Below are 19,622 nucleotides of genomic sequence, written 5' to 3' on the forward strand. Positions count from 1 at the left end.
CGATGGCGGAATCATCGGGGCGCGGCACTAGGCGAACCAGATTGCTCAAGAGAATCCATAACAACTATATTGCGATAATATTTATTACATTCGTTATCCCATACTAACAAATAATACAATCACATAAGTCATCACGGATTTTCTTGTCCTCTCGAACAATTCAAATCCGACAACCTAGATTTGAGGTGAGTTTCTAGACTTCCTAGCTTGATTTGATGGAGACTTCAACTAATCCTGCAACATACGTTAAAATATTGTCAATACAAAAGTATTGGCGAGTATACAGGTTTGATATATAATAGCGTAATAGATTAAAAAGTGTTGCGAATTTCCACATGCATAAACGTAATACACGACAAATATACTCACAAAATTGATACTACCAGCTAAGTCCTCGATGCTCGATTCTTCGATGGTATAACTAGACCCCGTCGGGCGCAATAGTACTATACTAGTCGTGGTGGGACGTCACGAGTATAAGTCCTAGCACATATGTAACTAGCATCACGTATATCTATGCAAACAGTTATTCGCAAGTGATAAATTGACTGATTATATGATTCGTTGATGAGTTCGATTTATAAGGAACGTATGTTACACCCAAAATTCAATAAAAAGGGGTCAAGTATACTCACAGTGCGTATTTGGTTTGGATTGGCGGGATTATGTCCGAGAATGCCCTGATTATAGACTGGTCACATGAGTGGTTGATGGCGCGTTACATGATTACGGAATACGCGAAAACGGATGGTAATTAGATCAAGGGCTGGCCCGTTCGGATGCGCTGTCCGATCGGCTGGCATGTCCGATCGGCTAGCCTGTCCAGCTGTATTTGACAATTTTTGTAAGTTTTTCGGTGGTTTGGGTCGAGACGTTGCTATGACGTGCTAAACAACTAAAATTCCATCAATTCCGACTTGTTCTAGCGGCCGGGAATCACCCTGTTCCATCAGAACTGGCCGTTCTTGGCAGTCTTTCCTTGTTTAACCCGAAATTGGTCGTCTCATCGTTAGATCTTTGACCACCACGACACTAGAAATGAGTAGAAGGTCGGTATAAGCTCCGATTCCACCGTTTTTGAGTGCCTTGAGAGTAAAAGAGTTGAAAGAAGGTTGGAAAACCATCCTTCAATCCTTTTATTCAAGATTATGTGTAGGTCTGATGTGAAAATCTTGTTTATTCTTATGGAAACCCTCTAGATCTGAGTTGTTCTTGGTGGAATGAGACCAACACTTGAAGTTCATAAGAACTCCATGATGACATCACCCTAGAACACCTCAAATCCGTTGATTTCACGGTTAAAAGTTGGAATTTGAAAGATAGAAAGGTGGAGGAAAGCATAAAGATCAAGGAAGTACAAGATTTGAGTTGAAAACTTACAAGAATCGCGAGAAATCGAGAGATAAAGGGGTTGGAACTTCTGGTCGAGCAGCAACAGTGACAACAAGTGTGTTGGAGGTGAATGAGGGGTATTTATAGGCAAGGAGGAAGGAAAGGAGGGCAGGTCGGCCTGTCCGATCGTTGGCCCAGCCGTTCGGCTGGCCTGTCCGATCGGTTGGCCCAGCCATTCGTGTAACAACTGTCACCAAAATCAGTAATTAGGACGATAATTAGTTGATAAGAAAACCATAATTAAGACACCCAAGTAATTCTGCATTAACCCTAAAATTTTCATAACAATTGGAATCAGGATCAGGGCCCCTAAAACTCAGGGGGGATAAACCCTAGTTGGTAATATCTTAACAGTTTTTACGTGGGAACTAAGTTTCAGTCGAAACCAACTCAGCAAGGCTAGTTGGACACGTACCTACCCTACCCTAAAAATGACATCTCAGGCGAGTAGCGGGAGATTCCCCGAATTCTTCCGCGACACGCGGGAGGCACCAATTTTGGGTATAAATAGAGGGGTCTGGCACTTGCATTCTGGTGTTAATTCGACGAAGAAATTCACTTCGTAGACGAAGTTATACACTATTTACTACAAAAACACACACGATCACGAAGTGCTGCCGCAATCAGGGTAATAACTCGATCGCTATTACGATTCAACGTCCGATCGATTATAACTATCCAACGATTGTCCGAGTGCTGCTCAAATTGAGCTTGTACTTTGATTGTTCGTCGTGATTTCGACTTGAATATTAGAGTGTTGTTCGAATTCGGACTATGCTCTGTTATTCGTTGTGAATCCGATTGAATTATTAAGTATCGCACTTGTTAATCGATGTGAAGGTTTGATCTCGTGAATTGACGTAACTGCTGAATTAGTTACTAACCCGATTGTGTGTGTATATGATTATTTAAACTAGGTTAATCACAGGCAAATCAGTAGGCTTATATCTTGCCCGTTAAATCTGCAATGTGAGTCATTCTTCTTTTTATCAAACTGTTTTTACAATACCTCAAACTATTTTCCAAATGTTATAATTACAGGGATTAAGTTGTGGTTATCTTAACCGCTGGTTAGTGGGGTATTGTGCACATTACTAATTTCTCACGGTTAGGCAATAAGCCCTAACAGGGGTTAGGCTACAAGACCTAGCAGTGATAAAACGGCACTAATTGGGTGACTGGACCCAATAGTGGTATGACCATCGTCACACGGGTGGCAAGACCAGATATAAAATAAGATACTGCCATTGTAATCGCTCTTATGCTGTAATTGATAACTATGTGTCGTTTTATCAAACTGAATGATTCACTCAGTATTTCCCCGCTGACAAAACCTTTTTACAACATGTTTCAGAGGACATACTGTGAATTCAGTACACGTGCTACGGAGCACCATCAAGCTTGAAGGAGTGGCTCAAATAAATAAATAAACATGTTTATAAAATAATGAAATTATGAAATTTACGGGGTTTATCCTGAAATGTAAATAAATAATACTCGGGCAAATTTTTAAGTTTAAACCGATCCTGTTAAGACTTCCGCTGTAAACATAAATACCACGGGTTTTTCTGTCCCGCGGCTCCTGGACCGGGTCAAACCGGGTGCGGGGGCCGTGACAGAAAAAGGTGGTATCAGAGCCACTGATCAAGCCACTGATTTAAGCCTATTAAGTATTTAGAAAATACTTAATTTTATTAAATTGTTATTTTGTAATTATGTGCTTTATTATCTGATTAATTGCATATAGTATGGAACAGATTTTATATGTTTAGCAATTAATAAATAAATTAGACTAAAATTTTAGTGCCTTTACAAGTCTAGAAGTCTTATTTAGTAAATATATAAATTTATAAATAAAACTAAGGGTACTTTAAAATTCTAATTGTTCTGGTAATTAAACACATATTTCTATCAAAATTTGTTATAAATTCTGACATAATAATTGTATGTATTCTGCAAAAACAGCATGAGTGATTTGTCTGATGCCCTTCAGAAGTTAAATCTCTATCTAGTAAGAACAGAGGTTTCCAGAGATTTTAATAGATATATACCAGACATAGAGGAACCTATAGAATTTAACGCTTTACCTCTCAAGCAACCCAAGTCTAAGGGAATAGAAATTGGGGAAAGCTCTAGGCAAATTGAGGGGTTACCATCTCAAGAAGAGTTAGATTTTACATTAACAGACTATAATACTATCAAAACTATTAATGAAGCACGACTATCGATGAACTCAGAATCAGTTATCCCAAACCTTTCAGTACACTCGCGACCTTTCGAAATAGACGAATGGTTGACTCATGAAATACAGTTACAGAACAATCCCTATAAGCTTTTTCCTCAGTCCAATCTAGAACCTTTACCAAATCCACCTAAGAGTAACAAGAATACAGTTAGACTCCGCCAGTTCAACCAAGAATTAATAAATATTGGGAATAGGATCCAAGAGATTGGAAAACAAATCTCCTGGAAATACGATCCAAGGAAACAACGTTACTAGATTATTATTTAACAAAAGGATCGGGAATTTATGAAATTGCGATTATGTAATAGTAATAAAATTGGCATGTGTAAAATAGAAAATAAAATAGTTATATATAGAAGCATGATCTAATGAAAATCTTAGAACATTTACAAATTTGGGTTCGTTTACGTGATTATGTGCAATTAAGTGTAACATTGGATTATTTCTTATATACTAATTATTTATCTACAAATTAGTTGTCCAATGGAAAACTCTAATAATGAACCAGTTAACGAGGATAATCAATCCGAGCAACAATCAGGGGGTCAATATATGACTAGGCAGGATATAGAAAATATCGTTGCTCAAGGGATAGCCAATACTATTCCAACAATGATTGCTCAGGGGATAGCCAACGCTATTCCAGCAATTGTCACTGCTGTTAAAAATCCCGTAGAATCACAACAAATCATTCCTAGCAAACGTATTTCTGAAGATAATTTCAGTAATAGTGTAAACGGAGGAAATGATCATGTTAGTCATGATAATGAACCGCGACGAGCTCCGCTCCCTAAGAAAAGGAAAGCTGCAACGCCTGGTTGCACTTATAAGGAGTTCCTTGCCTGTAAACCTGTAGAGTTCGCAGGCAATGAAGGGGCAACTGCGGCACTGCGTTGGTTGGAGAAAACCGAGGCGGTGATCAGAATAAGTAAATGTGTTGAGGAAGATAAGGTTATGTACGCTTCGCACCTTTTCAAGGAAGAAGCATTAGAATGATGGAATACAGTGTTACAAGCCAAAGGAAGTGACGTAGCCTATGCCATGGGTTGGGAAGAATTTAAGCGATTAATAGAAAGGAAATTTTGTCCCGAATATGAGAAAGAGCAAATGGCAAATAAGTTTTTAAGTCACCGAATGGTGGACGTAGATTGTCGAGGGTATACTTCAAAATTCTTTGAGTATGCCAGAATTGTACCTACTCTGGCTTCGCCGGAACCGGTACTTATATCTCGCTACATCTGGGGATTGATTAGTGAGATTCGTGATATTGTCAAAGCTGCGAGACCCCGCACAATTGACGATGCGGTAGAATTAGCTAACACTCTAACTGATGGACTGGTGCGCACTCGGGAAGAAAATAAGAGGAAGGAGTTAGCCCAGAAAATTTCCCAAGAATTTCAGATTGGTAATAATAGCAATCTCAGGAAAAAAGGAACCGGGTGATTCCCTACTATTCCATTTTGCGATACCTGCAAGGGAAAGCATTTTGGAAAATGCAAAGGATGCTGCAATTTCTGCAAAATTCCAGGACATCGAGAAGAGGATTGCAGGAAAAAGAAGGCAATAACCTGCTACAATTGTGGAGAAACAGGACATTACCGGACGAACTGCCCAAAATTTGGCAACCCAGCAAACGAGAAGGTGAAACCTGCAGAAGGGACTACCAAGAGAAACGCGAGAGCTTTTCAATTGACTACTCAGGAAGCTGAACTAATTCCTGACATCATAGTTGGTACGTTTTAAGTTTCCAACGATTAGGCAAAAGTATTATTTGACTCTGGTGCATACCAAAGTTTTATAAATACTTCATTTTGTCAAATCCGTAATTTACCTTTAGCCAACCTTAGGCCAATTTTTACAGTAAAAACGGCATATGAAAAGTCCGTTAGAATAAATAACATTTTGCGAGAAGCAAAGATAGAATTAATAGGACGTAAAATTTTCTGTAAACTTGTTATTAATAAATCAGCCGGATTCGATGTTATAGGAATAGATTGGTTAAATAACCAACCTTGTTCGAATTCTCTATAATAAAAGCTTCAGTGTCATTTGTAAATAGGAAGGACGGATCAAGGAGAAGGTATATAGATTATAGGAAATTAAACAAAGTTACCATTAGAAATCGATACCCATTACCTAGGATTAAGGATCTATTTGATCAACTTTAGAACACTAGGTATTTGTCTACGATATATTTGTGTCATCAATTGAGAGAACAAAACATACCTAAAACCGCTCTCAGGATTAGGTATGAGCGATACAAATTCACAATCATGCCCTCCAGATTAACAAATATCCTAATAGCATTTATGGACATGACAAAAAGAATATGTAAACCGTATTTGGATAAATTTGTAATTGTTTTTATCAACAATATACTTATTTACTCCAAAAGTCAGGAGGACTATTGTAAGCATTTACATGCACTCTTAACCTTGTTAAGAAAAGAAAAGCTATATGCTGAATTCTCAAAATATGAATTCTGACTTCAAGAAGTACAATTCTGAGAACACATGGTGAATCTTGAAGGTATTCACTTAGATCCTGATAAGATAGCGGCAAATTACTAAATGGAAGATTTCCGCAATCCCTAAAGAGAAACTAGGAATTCTGTAAATTTAGACAGATACTATAGATAGATTATTGGGAATATTTCTCCAGACAAGATATATCCCTAACTAAACCAAAACAGTTAAGGTTGAATAAAAACCTAAACCAGAAAAAGCCTTTAGGATCTTACAACATAAAGGTTCCAATTCTAGCCTTACCAGAAGGAACAGAAGATTTTAAAGTATACAGTAATGTTACAAAGCTAGAATTTGAATATATGATAATGCAACGCAAAAAGGTAATTGTGTATGCATTAAGACAATTGCAAAAGCACTAAGAAAGCAATACCACCTCTAAACCTAAACTTAGAAGCCATAAATTTACCCTTAAGATTTGGAAACATTATCTGCAGGGAGATAAGTTTACTATCCATACGGGTCATAAGAATTTAAGATACATATTTGAGCAACAAGAATTAAACACAAGGAAAAAGGAAATCCTCGGTGACTACGATTGTGATATTTAGTATCACGAAGGAAAGGCTGAAGACGGTCAGAAGAGTATACAAATAATAAGCCAGAGCCGTAGGAGTTCGAGTTGGAGACAAATTGCTATTGAAAATATTTCCTTGGAAAGGAATTATTAGATTCGGTAAGAAAAGAAAGGTAAGATAAAAGTACGTAGGACCATTTCCAGTAATCCAACGAATAGGACCAGTTGCTTATCGACTACAATTACCAGAAGAATTATCTGGAGTACATGATGTATTTCATGTATCCAACCTCAAGAAATGTTTATCCGACGAATCTCTGGCAGTACCTCTTCAAGATGTAGAGGTGAACGAAAAGTTGAAGTTTATAGAGAAACTACTACAGATCGAAGATAGAAAAGTCAAGTTTCTCAAACACAAACGACTGGTGTTGGTCAAAGTTAAATGGAATTCTAGGAGAGGACCAGAATACACTTGGGAGTTAGAATCAGAAATGAAACGCAAAAGTATCCTCAACTATTCCAATAAATCTCGAGGACGAGATTTTTATTAAGGTGGGGAGGATGTAACAACTGTCACCAAAATCAGTAATTAGGACGATAATTAGTTGATAAGAAAACCATAATTAAGACACCCAAGTAATTCTGCACTAACCCTAAAATTTTCATAACAATTGGAATCAGGATCAGGGCCCCTAAAACTCAGGGGGGATAAACCCTAGTTGGTAATATCTTAACAGTTTTTACGTGGGAACTAAGTTTCAGTCGAAACCAACTCAGCAAGGCTAGTTGGACACGTACCTACCCTACCCTAAAAATGACATCTCAGGCGAGTAGCGGGAGATTCCCCGAATTCTTCCGCGACACGCGGGAGGCACCAATTTTGGGTATAAATAGAGGGGTCTGGCACTTGCATTCTGGTGTTAATTCGACGAAGAAATTCACTTCGTTGACGAAGTTATACACTATTTACTACAAAAACACACACGATCACGAAGTGCTGCCGCAATCAGGGTAATAACTCGATCGCTATTACGATTCAACGTCCGATCGATTATAACTATCCAACGATTGTCCGAGTGCTGCTCAAATTGAGCTTGTACTTTGATTGTTCGTCGTGATTTCGACTTGAATATTAGAGTGCTGTTCGAATTCGGACTATGCTCTGTTATTCGTTGTGAATCCGATTGAATTATTAAGTATCGCACTTGTTAATCGATGTGAAGGTTTGATCTCGTGAATTGACGTAACTGCTGAATTAGTTACTAACCCGGTTGTGTGTGTATATGATTATTTAAACTAGGTTAATCACAGGCAAATCAGTAGGCTTATATCTTGCCCGTTAAATCTGCAATGTGAGTCATTCTTCTTTTTATCAAACTGTTTTTACAATACCTCAAACTATTTTCCAAATGTTATAATTACAGGGATTAAGTTGTGGTTATCTTAACCGCTGGTTAGTGGGGTATTGTGCACATTACTAATTTCTCACGGTTAGGCAATAAGCCCTAACAGGGGTTAGGCTACAAGACCTAGCAGTGATAAAACGTCACTAATTGGGTGACTGGACCCAATAGTGGTATGACCATCGTCACACGGGTGGCAAGACCAGATATAAAATAAGATACTGCCATTGTAATCGCTCTTATGCTATAATTGATAACTATGTGTCGTTTTATCAAACTGAATGATTCACTCAGTATTTCCCTGCTGACAAAACCTTTTTACAACATGTTTCAGAGGACATACTGTGAATTCAGTACACGTGCTACGGAGCACCATCAAGCTTGAAGGAGTGGCTCAAATAAATAAATAAACATGTTTATAAAATAATGAAATTATGAAATTTACGGGGTTTATCCTGAAATGTAAATAAATAATACTCGGGCAAATTTTTAAGTTTAAACCGATCCTGTTAAGACTTCCGCTGTAAACATAAATACCACGGGTTTTTCTGTCCCGCGGCTCCTGGACCGGGTCAAACCGGGCGCGGGGGCCGTGACAGTTCGGCTGGCCCGTCCGATCGGTTGGCCCAGCCGAACGGCTGGCCCATCCGTACGGAGGCCTTTCGATCCTCGTTTTTGGTGCGTTGCGATAGTTTGGGCCACATTTCCACATATTTATATTATTATTTATTTATTATAATTAATCACAAAAGGGTCGTATATACGTATCCATATATTCAATATTCGGTGCGATGATCGAGTTACGCGTGCCTTCGAATGCGTTCTTCGATGTGATGTGCCACAGTGATTATCGGGGCACTACTTGCTCGTATTGCCGTCATCGTCACGATGGCTGGAGGCATGGTACTCACCCGAAAGTCCTTGTTAACGTTGATTGTTTACGTCTTGACACCTCACGGCTATCGAGGAGGGCAGAATAGGTCCCCACTCAACATCATCATGAGTGTTATTATTTGCGAAAAATAGCTTGTAATAGCGATAGAATATGCGTAATTATTCGATTATACTTCGATTTAGTGATGTATCCGATATTGTTACATTATGATCCGAATCTCTGGTGCTAGGCGTAACGAGTATAATGAGTAGTAACAACGCACGGAAGTGCGGGTTGTTACAGTATGGTTCCCAAGACGAAGTCGAGCCCAAGATCGAGACAGCGCCGGAGACACAAGCCGAGCGCGAACCCGAGGCCTCTCAACATGGAAGACGCTCGCATAAAAAATAGGGTACCGCTCCTCGTGCGAAAATGACCTACCAACCTTAGACAAAATCTGAGGAGTACAAGCTCGCATGGGCTTGGCTAGACATCTCGGTTTTCCAACGTATTAAGGACAATTGGGGTAGTGGTCAAAGCAATACGAAAATATTAACAAAAGCGTTGGAGGAGTACAACTCAACGCGAGGGACATTCGCATACTTGAAGTGTTGAGAGCTTCTATGTGGAAGTCCTAAGTGGGCTAACGTACCAACAATGACGTTTAGTAGTAGCCGCAAAGCAAAACGTTACAAAACCTCTTCTTTGGTTGATCCAGAAACGCTCATTTCCCATGCTCGAAACGTCAATTTAAACAATCCTATTAAAATGGATGACGAGGAGGAGGAAATGGATTTGCCCTGACCTCCCGGTGGAAGAAGTGGCAAAAATGGGGTAGGACGGAGGCATGTTCGGCGGGTGCTGAAATGAAAGATGATTTCGAGGAGATGAACTGACAACTTTAATATACGCGAGACCTCGGGCATAGGTGTTTGAAAATATTGCAAGAAAGAAACGCCGAAAATAAAAAGTTCTTCCCGATCCAAGAAGCAAGGCAAATGGAGAGAGACATCGAGTATTTGTCAAAACCATTCGAGCACCTCCAAGGAGGCACCTTAATCCTAGCACAAATGCGTAGGCAACAAATCTGTGACAACTACGGACTTTAGAGCTTTATTTTTTAAGCATCCGTATGCTTTTTTTTATTTTTAATACTTTTACATGCTTTGTCTTTATTTTTTAGTATTTTAATTAATGGTAATGTAATTTTTTATTTAAAGAAGTATTATTTATTTTAATTTTCATTAAAAAAAATAATTAAAAGTAAATAATTGGGTAATCATTGCAAGGGGTATTATACCACTACACCACTTTTGAACTTCACCCCCAATAATACCCCATGCTGAATAGGATAGACACCAATTTTGAACTTCACCCTCATAATACCCCATACTGACTAAGATGTCACATGCCGTTTCATGCCTAAAGGAGGGGCTTGAAGATAATGCCCCAGTACACATGGTTTTAAGATAAAAGACTCAAAAAACACTCGATGGCTCATTGCCAAACATGATCATCATGTGATGTTCATCTATATCGATCTCATACTTTGATCACTGGATGCGGCTCTCAAAGCTCCAGTCCTAGGGTCATAATCATTATTTGTTTCAATCTTATCCCAACTCAAGAACGATTTAAAAAAAGTCAATCCCAATAGGCAATAACAACCCAACAAGTTTATTCGTACACCTACACCTCTATATAAGATCATAGATGTCTTTGTTTTCATCACCTATAATGGAGGTATAGACTTTTTAAGGATGCTAATTTATGAGAGAAGTTAAATGAAAAAACATCTACCATAATTTACTTTCATTAACCATTTGACTGGTGGAGATGGGGTCCGGAGGACCGGATCCTAGCCAATGGCGGACCTAGGAATTATTTTTTTGATGTGCGAACGAGTGGTTAAACCAAAATTTCAAGAGGTGCGATCGGGTTTTTTGCCTATAAAATACACTAATTTTTTTCAAGGGGTGTGCCCGACCCTGATCCTAGCAAGTCCGTCTCTGCCAGTTCAATGAGGAATGTGCTCAACTCAAATCAGTTGGCGGAGTCTCAAACGAAAGATTTTCAGCGGTTCTTTGTTTTGGTTGGAGGACTCTTCTCAACCAAATTCCGGCGTGTTGGAATTTAACTAGAAGAGGAGTCTCTGCTGGCAACGGGCTCTGCTATTTATGTAGAACAGAGGAGGAAACCACTGATCATCTATTTACGATAGAACGCTTGCCTGTTTGTCTTGATGAAATTTGCAGTTCAAAAAATTAACCATTCGACACCTTATCGAATTAAATTTAACAAAAATGGTATTTTCTGAAAAAGATCAAATCATATTTTTAAATTTTTATATTTTTACAGATCTGATGATTAACTATCTATATTTTACACAACTAACATAATTGCAAATAATGAGACACTTGTAACAAACAAAAAGCAGTCCTGCTAAGTGCTAACATCCCCATGAGGGTCTTTAAGTAAATAAAAAAAATTCTTAGTTCTTAAGTTTTTAACATCCATAAGAACAAAGAAAAGAAGTTGATGAAGTTCACAATCAACGGTTTATGCCTGGTATGATAAGAGAGTACAAAACCCATAAAACTTGCATACAAAACACAAATCGTGTTCCAATGATTCATCTCGTATCATTTTCAACAATTTTTAGTTATTCCGGATCGTCTAGTTTGAACTAGCAAAATCATCATGCGTATCAAAACATTTTATTGACTTGACGAACTGACTTGCTGCCTTATGGTGCGCGCACAATCAGCAAAATTCTTGACCAGTGTACTGCATTTTAGCGGGTCTTTCGTGTTTTCTTTGTAGCATTCCAAACACGCGGTCAAATCAGTCGAGCAAGGCATAGGCTTCGGTTGTGGAAGCTTAAACTCTTTATCATGAAGTTCTTTCGCCTTTTGTGTTACTTCAACCACCATTTCATCTTCTTTCTTTTCTAGTTTTTCGAAAACTTTTTCACTGTCTTGAAGGACGGAGCGGATGGCGTCCACCTCGGCGTTAGCAGGTGGTGGAGTTGGGAAGTACATTGGCGGCCATCCGGCGGCAGAGGGGACGCCTTTTAGGGATGGGGAGTCGTCATGGATGGCGGGTTTAATTTTGTTTTGTTGGGACGGTTTTGGTGTTTTTGGTTTTGGTTTTCTTGTTTTCTTCTTCGCTTTGTCGGTGTCGTTAGCTAGCTGCTTAACTAAGTCGCTGCTTATTTGAATTGTGAATGCATCATCCATGGCTTTCAAGACCAATTCCTGGAACAATTTTGTTGCAACACTTTAGCAATAAATTTGTGCAATTATGGACAAAATATAATCCAACTTTTTAAATAAAATGAGTTATGAGGTTTTATGCATTAGAGTAAATTACGTTTTTGGCCCCTGTGGTTATATCACTTTTACTATATTAGCCCAAAATAAGAATTTTTAACATATCTACCCTCATGGTCTCTATAACTAACCATTTTGGCTCCTAAGTCTAGAGATCATGGGGGCCAAAATGGTTAGTTATAGAGACCATGGGGGCTAAAATGGTTAGACCTAGGGGCCAAAATGGTTAGTTATAGAGACCATGGGGGTAGATATGTTAAAAATTCTTATTTTGGGCTAATATAGTAAAAGTGATATAACCACAGGGGCCAAAAACGTAATTTACTCTATGCATTAATAATACCCTTTAGCAATATATTAGCCCTAAAGTTCTTAATAATCAGGCAATCAATCATATAAAACCGTTAACCTGCAATCCTTTTGCATTCCCTAATAATATCATTAAAGCAGATTTTCCATGCCTAATATGCATATATCAATCTTACACTTTTGTGTTGGTCCATGAAATTAATTCACTTTTTTTTCCGGACTGCATGAGGTGCACAAATTAAAGTAACAACATTTTCCTAACAATCCATGTAAAGTTTATCATTCAGATTAAGGTACATTGTAACGGAATAGAATGCACTGCATGAACTTGTTTGATAAGGGTGGAGGGGAGTGGAGCATGATGGAGAAGCGGCATGGAGGAGGTGGCGGTGAGTGGCAAGGCGGTACCTATGTTGTCAAAGACGCAAGGCGCAGGCGAGGCGCATCAGCCTCGCCCGGAGCCTAGGCGCAAGGCGCAAAAAAAGCGTGGGCTTTTTTAAGAAAAGCGCACATAGAGAAAAAAAATATAAAAAATATGTTATGCTTTGAAAATAAATAAGATTTCACATATAAAATTAAAAGAAACTATTATACATGCCATTTAAGATCATGTAGCTAATAGTTAGTAGCAAAAGTTTAGAACTTATATGTTGTAAGTTTTGGGTGCGTGAATAAAAGTCCCAGAAGGTGGTAAATACTTTGTCCCAAAAGGTGGTAAATACTTTGTGCAAAAATGAGTTTCTGAGCTTGAATTTAGTTGAACTCGTGCGGACAAGAATGCAGCTCCGGAAACCCGGGCCCGCGTGAGCCAAATTTTTTTTCCTGCGCCTCAACCACGTTTTTTGCGCCTAGGCGCGCGCTTTTTGCGCCTCAGAACCGTTTTTTCAAAAAAAAAGCCCGTTTTTGCGCCTAGGCTACCACCAGGCGCTTTAGGTGCGCCTCGCTGCACCCGGGCGCCTAGGCGCGCGCTTTTTGCGCTTTTGACAACATAGGGCGGTACTGCACGGGAACACCGCCCCACAACTAAGTACCGCAAGCGGGAATACCGTGTGGCATCCTCATGCTGATCCGCATGGCTGGTGGGAAGAAAAGTTTGAAGCGGCATGGAGCAAGCGGGGTGAGTGGTGAAATGGCTTTGGTACCCCATAGAGCAACGGCATGAACACCCCCCCCCCCACACACACACACACCATTATAGAAGTTGGAAAGAAAGTAAGAATGGATAAACTATTCATGCGATGCGCTGAACTCATGCTAGTAACGAAAAACTAATCAAATCATAGAGACACATATTCAAAACAAGGTCTCCTCTAGTTTGTATAACTACTCTTAGAAGTTCAATATACTTTTTAGTTTTGCCTTCACATATGACAACAGCAAAGTATTGCTCAACCTATCATCTAAAGGTAATGACAGATCTCATCAACCTTCTTGGTAGCTTAATCGTATCATCATACTAATTAATCATATCATCATCATCATACCCAGTAAATCCCACAAATAGCAAAGCTAAGGCAGGGTCTGAGGAGGGTAGATGTAGACAGCCTTACCTCTACCCGTAGGAATAGAGAGGCTGCTTCCAATGAGACCCCCGGCTCGATTGTAGTTTCGTATCAAGCCTTGGACCTAAGGCACATAACACTCAAACCATCGGGACAGAGACCGATTAGTGCATGTACCCACGTGTCTTTCAGCTATCAACCCCACCACATCATGCATGATTAACCATCAGCCGCTTTTAACGTTATTTTCACGAAATTAGTAAAATAACGTTAAAGTTTGTACCATTTCACCTTTGCCCCCCGAGCGCCCACACATATATACATTATATGTGCACACTGCAAGCAGGGCAACAAATTAATCATAGCCCTTGTTAATCATATACCATAGTTTAACTGCCAAAATTTAAAAAGTCACATCACATAATAATATGAAGCAGGTGACAGGACAATTGAAATGAACTAGAAGTTAACAAGTGAAACCAGCTGAAGCCAAAAGCAGTAAAAGCTCGATAAATAAAAGCCCTGATCAAGAAACTGGAAATAACTATCAACAATGTGCCTTCAAACTCATCTTCAACTAGCCTTAATCAACAACATCTCACATTCTAACATCCAAAAATCAATCAATAAACCGAAATTCCTAAATCCTAAACCCTAACTTAGTAAAATCAAATCCAACACCTCAATAAACTAATATTAGGTTAATCTAAGACAGTAAAGGCGACATAATCACACAACCAATCATCGAATTACAATATGATGATAAAATGCCCAAATTAATCACTGAAACCCTACGTTTGATCGTCAATTGTTAACTATTAACTTCAAAATTTCAGCAAACATATACAGATTAACAAACAAAAAGGTAATTAGGGGTAAATATATAGAGATTAGATAGAAGATCTTACCTGAAAGCTCGAAACACGGCGATTAACCAAGAAATCGTAGGTTAGAGCGAGACGGGAAATTCCAGATGTGTAAATTTTAATTGAGGAGATGGGATTGAAAGCCCTCCTACTTTCTATGAGTAGTCATTTAAACTCCTTCACTTCTCAACTAAATGACTTCTTCCTCTTGTGTAAACGAGGTGGAGTGATTCGAAAGCAGTGACGGATCTATGATTTCGATCAAGCGGTAACATTTTATAAATAAGCGGTAACGAAATCGAAAAGACGTCAAATTTTTCCAAAATTTACACTAACTTTTCCAAATTTTTTCCGACCAAGGGGTGGCGGACGCCACCGCTTAACTACCTATAGGTCCGCCCCTGTTCGAAAGCGAATCTGGATTAGATCGGTAAGAAACTCAAATGAGCCAAGCCTTAAAGAGTCGAGTCTAAGCTTGACTCTGAAATATGGCTCATTTAATTATCGAGTCTAAGCTCGAGATTTACATACAAACCTTGTTTAGGCTCGCGAGCTTAAACGAGCCCAATCAAACTTTATATATATATATATATATATATATATATATATATATATATATATATATGGTAGAGTTCCTGCGAGAATCATCTTTATTGCGAGAACCATGAGAACCGATGTGAACACAACAAAATAAACCCACTACACCAAATACCTAAAAAAACCTAAAAGAAAACTACCCCCCCCCCCCCAAATCCTAAAAGGTAAACCATAAAGCTAAACCCTCAAAAAAACCTAAAAAAAGATTTTAAAAAGTCTAAAAAACACACAAATTTTTTTAATATTTTTTTATAAAATCGCTACTTTTAGTATCCAAAAAAATTTAATTTTTTTTATTAACGAAAAGTAGCGATTTTTATTAAAAAAAATATATTAAAAAATTTGTGTGTTTTTTAGATTTTTTAGGTATTTTTGGTTGTGTTCACACTGGTTCTCGCAATAAAGAGTGGTTCCTAACGGATCCTTCTCGTATATATATCCATACATAGGGTAGGGCTAGATAGAAAACCCTATCTATATAAAAAACCCTAGAAAACCCAACCTCCCGACATTTTTTTATTTGAAAAAAATAACACATGTAATATACATGTTTTTAAGAGTTTTGGGCCAAAAAAAATCAAAAAAGCGCCGAAGGGATAATTTAAAAAAAAAATCAGCAACTTTCAGCATTTTTGTCTAACACATGTTAGGCACTAAATTTTGTTTATTTTTTTTTTAAAATCCCTTCGGCGCTTTTTTGTTTTTTTTGGCCCAAAACACTCTAAAACATGTATATTACATGTGTAATTTTTTTCAAAAAAAAAATGTCGTGAGGTTGGGTAAAAATGGGGGGAGATTTGGGTTTCCAGAGTTTTCTAAGAATTTGAGGGTTTTCTGTCTAGCATTACCCTACATATATATACATATATATAGGGGACCGCTAAAATGAGAATCACCTCGAGTTGTAAGAACCGTGAGAACTACACCGTGCGTGGCGAGGTGGACCAATTTTTTTTTTCATAAACGTAGTTGCGTGTATTATAAACACATTTGTAAAAAAAATTCAAAAAAAAATGTCGTGTGTGTAGTTTTGAGCACCACCAGTTTGTGTTTACAGGTACCGTAAATCTAACCGGAAAATTTACGGGTACCGTAAACACAAACTTGTGGTGCTCAAAACTACACACACGACATTTTTTTTTAAATTTTTTTTACAAATGTGTTTATAATACACGCATCTACGGTTATGAAAAAAAAATTGGTCCACCTCGGCCCGGATCAAAAAGTTCTCACGGTTCTTACAACTCGAGCTGGTTCTTATTTTAACACAATTCTCTCTCTCTCTCTCTCTCTCTATATATATATATATATATATAGGGTCAGGTTCATTTGTGAACAACTGTATAAACTAATCCTAGCCCTTGATTATCAATACATAAGTGTAAATCAATGGCCAAGATTTGATCAGGATTTGATGATAAAAATACACTAGTGTATTTGATGATTTGATGATGTAAATCAACGGCCAGAATTTGTTCACTCAGTTCACAAATACACTAGTGTTCACTCTAGAACCCTACCCATATATATACATGGGAGGATTTGATGATGAAAACCAATGAGAAAACCAATTTTTTAATACAAAACTCATTGTAATTAAGATACAACATTAAAAAAAGAATTTACAACATCAAATAATTCATTTATTTTCTCAAAATCACTCTTATTAGATTTTTTACACATCTAACAAATATACACATGTGTAAATGAGAAAACTTACACATGTGTAAATTTTCAATGTTTAAAAATACATGTAAATTTAAACGTGTTAATTAAATCTCTAACATTGTGTTCGAATAATAGTGATAAGTGTAAAAAGAAATTTTGAATTCGAAATGTTTTTGACCAAGTTTTTGCGATTTTTTCATTCGTTCTCACGGTTCTTGCGATATTTAGCGTTCTCATTTAAAAACTCTCATATATATATATATATATATATGGGAAGGTTCATTTGAGAAAAAATTTTAATGTGAGAAGAAAAAGAAGAAAGGGCATATTAGTAAAATACTATTTCATTTATTACTTATATCATTAATTTTTCTCTTTTTAATTAATTAGTCAACTAATCATTAATTATCCTACATATAATCTACAAAACCTACACATATCAAAATTTTCCTACATATAACCTACACATTATAGAATTTTATCCTACACAGTCGAAATTATCCTACCACCTAGAATTTTATCCTACACAGTCGAAATTATCCTACCACCTAGAAATATATCCTACACAACTCGTAATTTATCCTACACAATAGTAATTTATTCTACACTTTAAATTAAGTTGTTTTTTTTTTAATTTGGAAAAAAGTATATATTTTGAAAAAGAGTTACAAATTTAATTTAGCTAGTTATTAAAGGGGAAGAATACAAATTAATGATTTATGTAAGTTTACAAATATACCCTTATATTAAAATTAAACACAAATATTAAATGAAGTAAAATGAAGCATTCTTATTGGTTTAAACTTCTTTTTTTTTCTTCTTACAAAAAAAATTTTTCTCATTTGAACCCTCCACCATATATATATATATATATATATAGGGTCAGGATTTAGAGAAAACGGTGGAAAGTGTGAGAACGCTTATGAATCGTCCGATCAAAACAATCTATGGACTAGATTGGCGAGGTGGCGTTTTCGTAAATAACATCAATTTTATTACGTGGACGCGCGTCGTTAAGGGTAAAAAAGTCTTTTGACTTCTTCACACAAAACGCCATCTCATGAAATAAAACACCAAACAAAAATCACACACCATTCTAACTAAAAACGCCATTAGATATAAAACGTCAAACTTAATTATAATAAAATCCAGCCTAAAATAGGGATGGCAAAAAAGCCCAAGCCCGACGGGTATACCCGAAACCCGAAACATACGGGCCGGGTATACCCGAAGCCCAATGGGTATGGGTCGGGTACGGGCTTAAAAATAGAAAAAATTCGGGTATGGGTACGGGTATGGGATTTAGTGATACCCGCCCGATACCCGGCCCATTTACCCGAATAATACCCGAATTATAGATTTCCATATATATAAACTTAGTAAATTTACTTATTACGTTCTCTATAGTCATATGTGGCTATTTATTTGGCATGTGTTTAGTTAACATATAACTTATTTTTAAGCATGTATATTGGATATGGAAGCTATCACTCTTTATTATGTGGATGTTTTATGCAAATAGGTGGTCCTGATACAATTACTTAATTAAGTAACCGTTTTAATTTAGTTTAGTATATGTGGTCTGATTATGATATGTAAGTCATTAGTCATATTTTCATTTATTATAGTCATTAAAATAGTAAATTATATAAACATCAAAGTAAAAATTGCATATTTGTCCTAACGTGTATTTTTAAGAAATTAATGGGTATACCCGATACCCGCGGGTATGCCCGATACCCGATGGGTAATTACCCGAAAAATACCCGACGGGTAACGGGCCGGGTATGGGCCAAAGAATTACAACTGGGTACGGGCCTGGGATTACCAATACCCGGCCCAAGCCCGGCCCATTGCCATTCCTAGCCTAAAAAAACCGCCAAAAAAATCCTATATATACAACATCTCAGACCTTCAATTAAAAACACACACAAAACCCCAAACGCCATATTTAATATATATCATTCGTCTTAGAAACGCCAAAAAACCCAAACATCAAATATCTTCTAAACCAAAACGTTTATTTGAAATTCAGTTTGGTTGTCTGTAAGCTTCCGCTCAATGTAATGGACAAAATCCTTAAGTAAGGATATTGTCCATTTCATTAAGTAAAATCTTATTGACTTTATCCTCAACTTCTATCCAATTTATAATGTCAAAATATACAAAAACATTATTGAGGTTTGTTTGTCAATAAAGTTTAGCTGTATAGGATGGACAACATTGTCAGACATCTTTCTTAACTGAGGATTAACAATCTTGTCCATCACCATACAACAAAATATTATTGATTTCAGCATGATCAAATTTAGAGTTTTAAGGTGGTTTATTTAGTGGCGTTCTTTTTCTCGGTAAAACGCCAAAAAAGTTAAAAAATCAAACATCGTTCATT

The 19,622-nt window shown here is 37.3% G+C and overlaps 1 protein-coding gene across 1 annotated transcript; it reads right to left on the reverse strand.

The window, feature by feature from the left end:
- Nucleotides 1-11,399: 11,399 nt before the first annotated feature.
- LOC110897895 lies at nucleotides 11,400-15,163 on the reverse strand. The gene is made up of 2 exons (XM_022144629.2): nucleotides 15,008-15,163; nucleotides 11,400-12,213 (listed from the first exon to the last, which is right to left on the reverse strand). Exon 2 carries the CDS (start codon nucleotides 12,193-12,195, stop codon nucleotides 11,674-11,676), a length of 522 nt encoding a protein of 173 aa, XP_022000321.1. The 5' UTR covers nucleotides 12,196-12,213; nucleotides 15,008-15,163; the 3' UTR covers nucleotides 11,400-11,673.
- Between the last annotated feature and the right edge of the window lie 4,459 nt (nucleotides 15,164-19,622).

Source organism: Helianthus annuus, chromosome 13 (genome assembly GCF_002127325.2).
Source record: "Helianthus annuus cultivar XRQ/B chromosome 13, HanXRQr2.0-SUNRISE, whole genome shotgun sequence".
Lineage (NCBI taxonomy): Eukaryota > Viridiplantae > Streptophyta > Magnoliopsida > Asterales > Asteraceae > Helianthus > Helianthus annuus.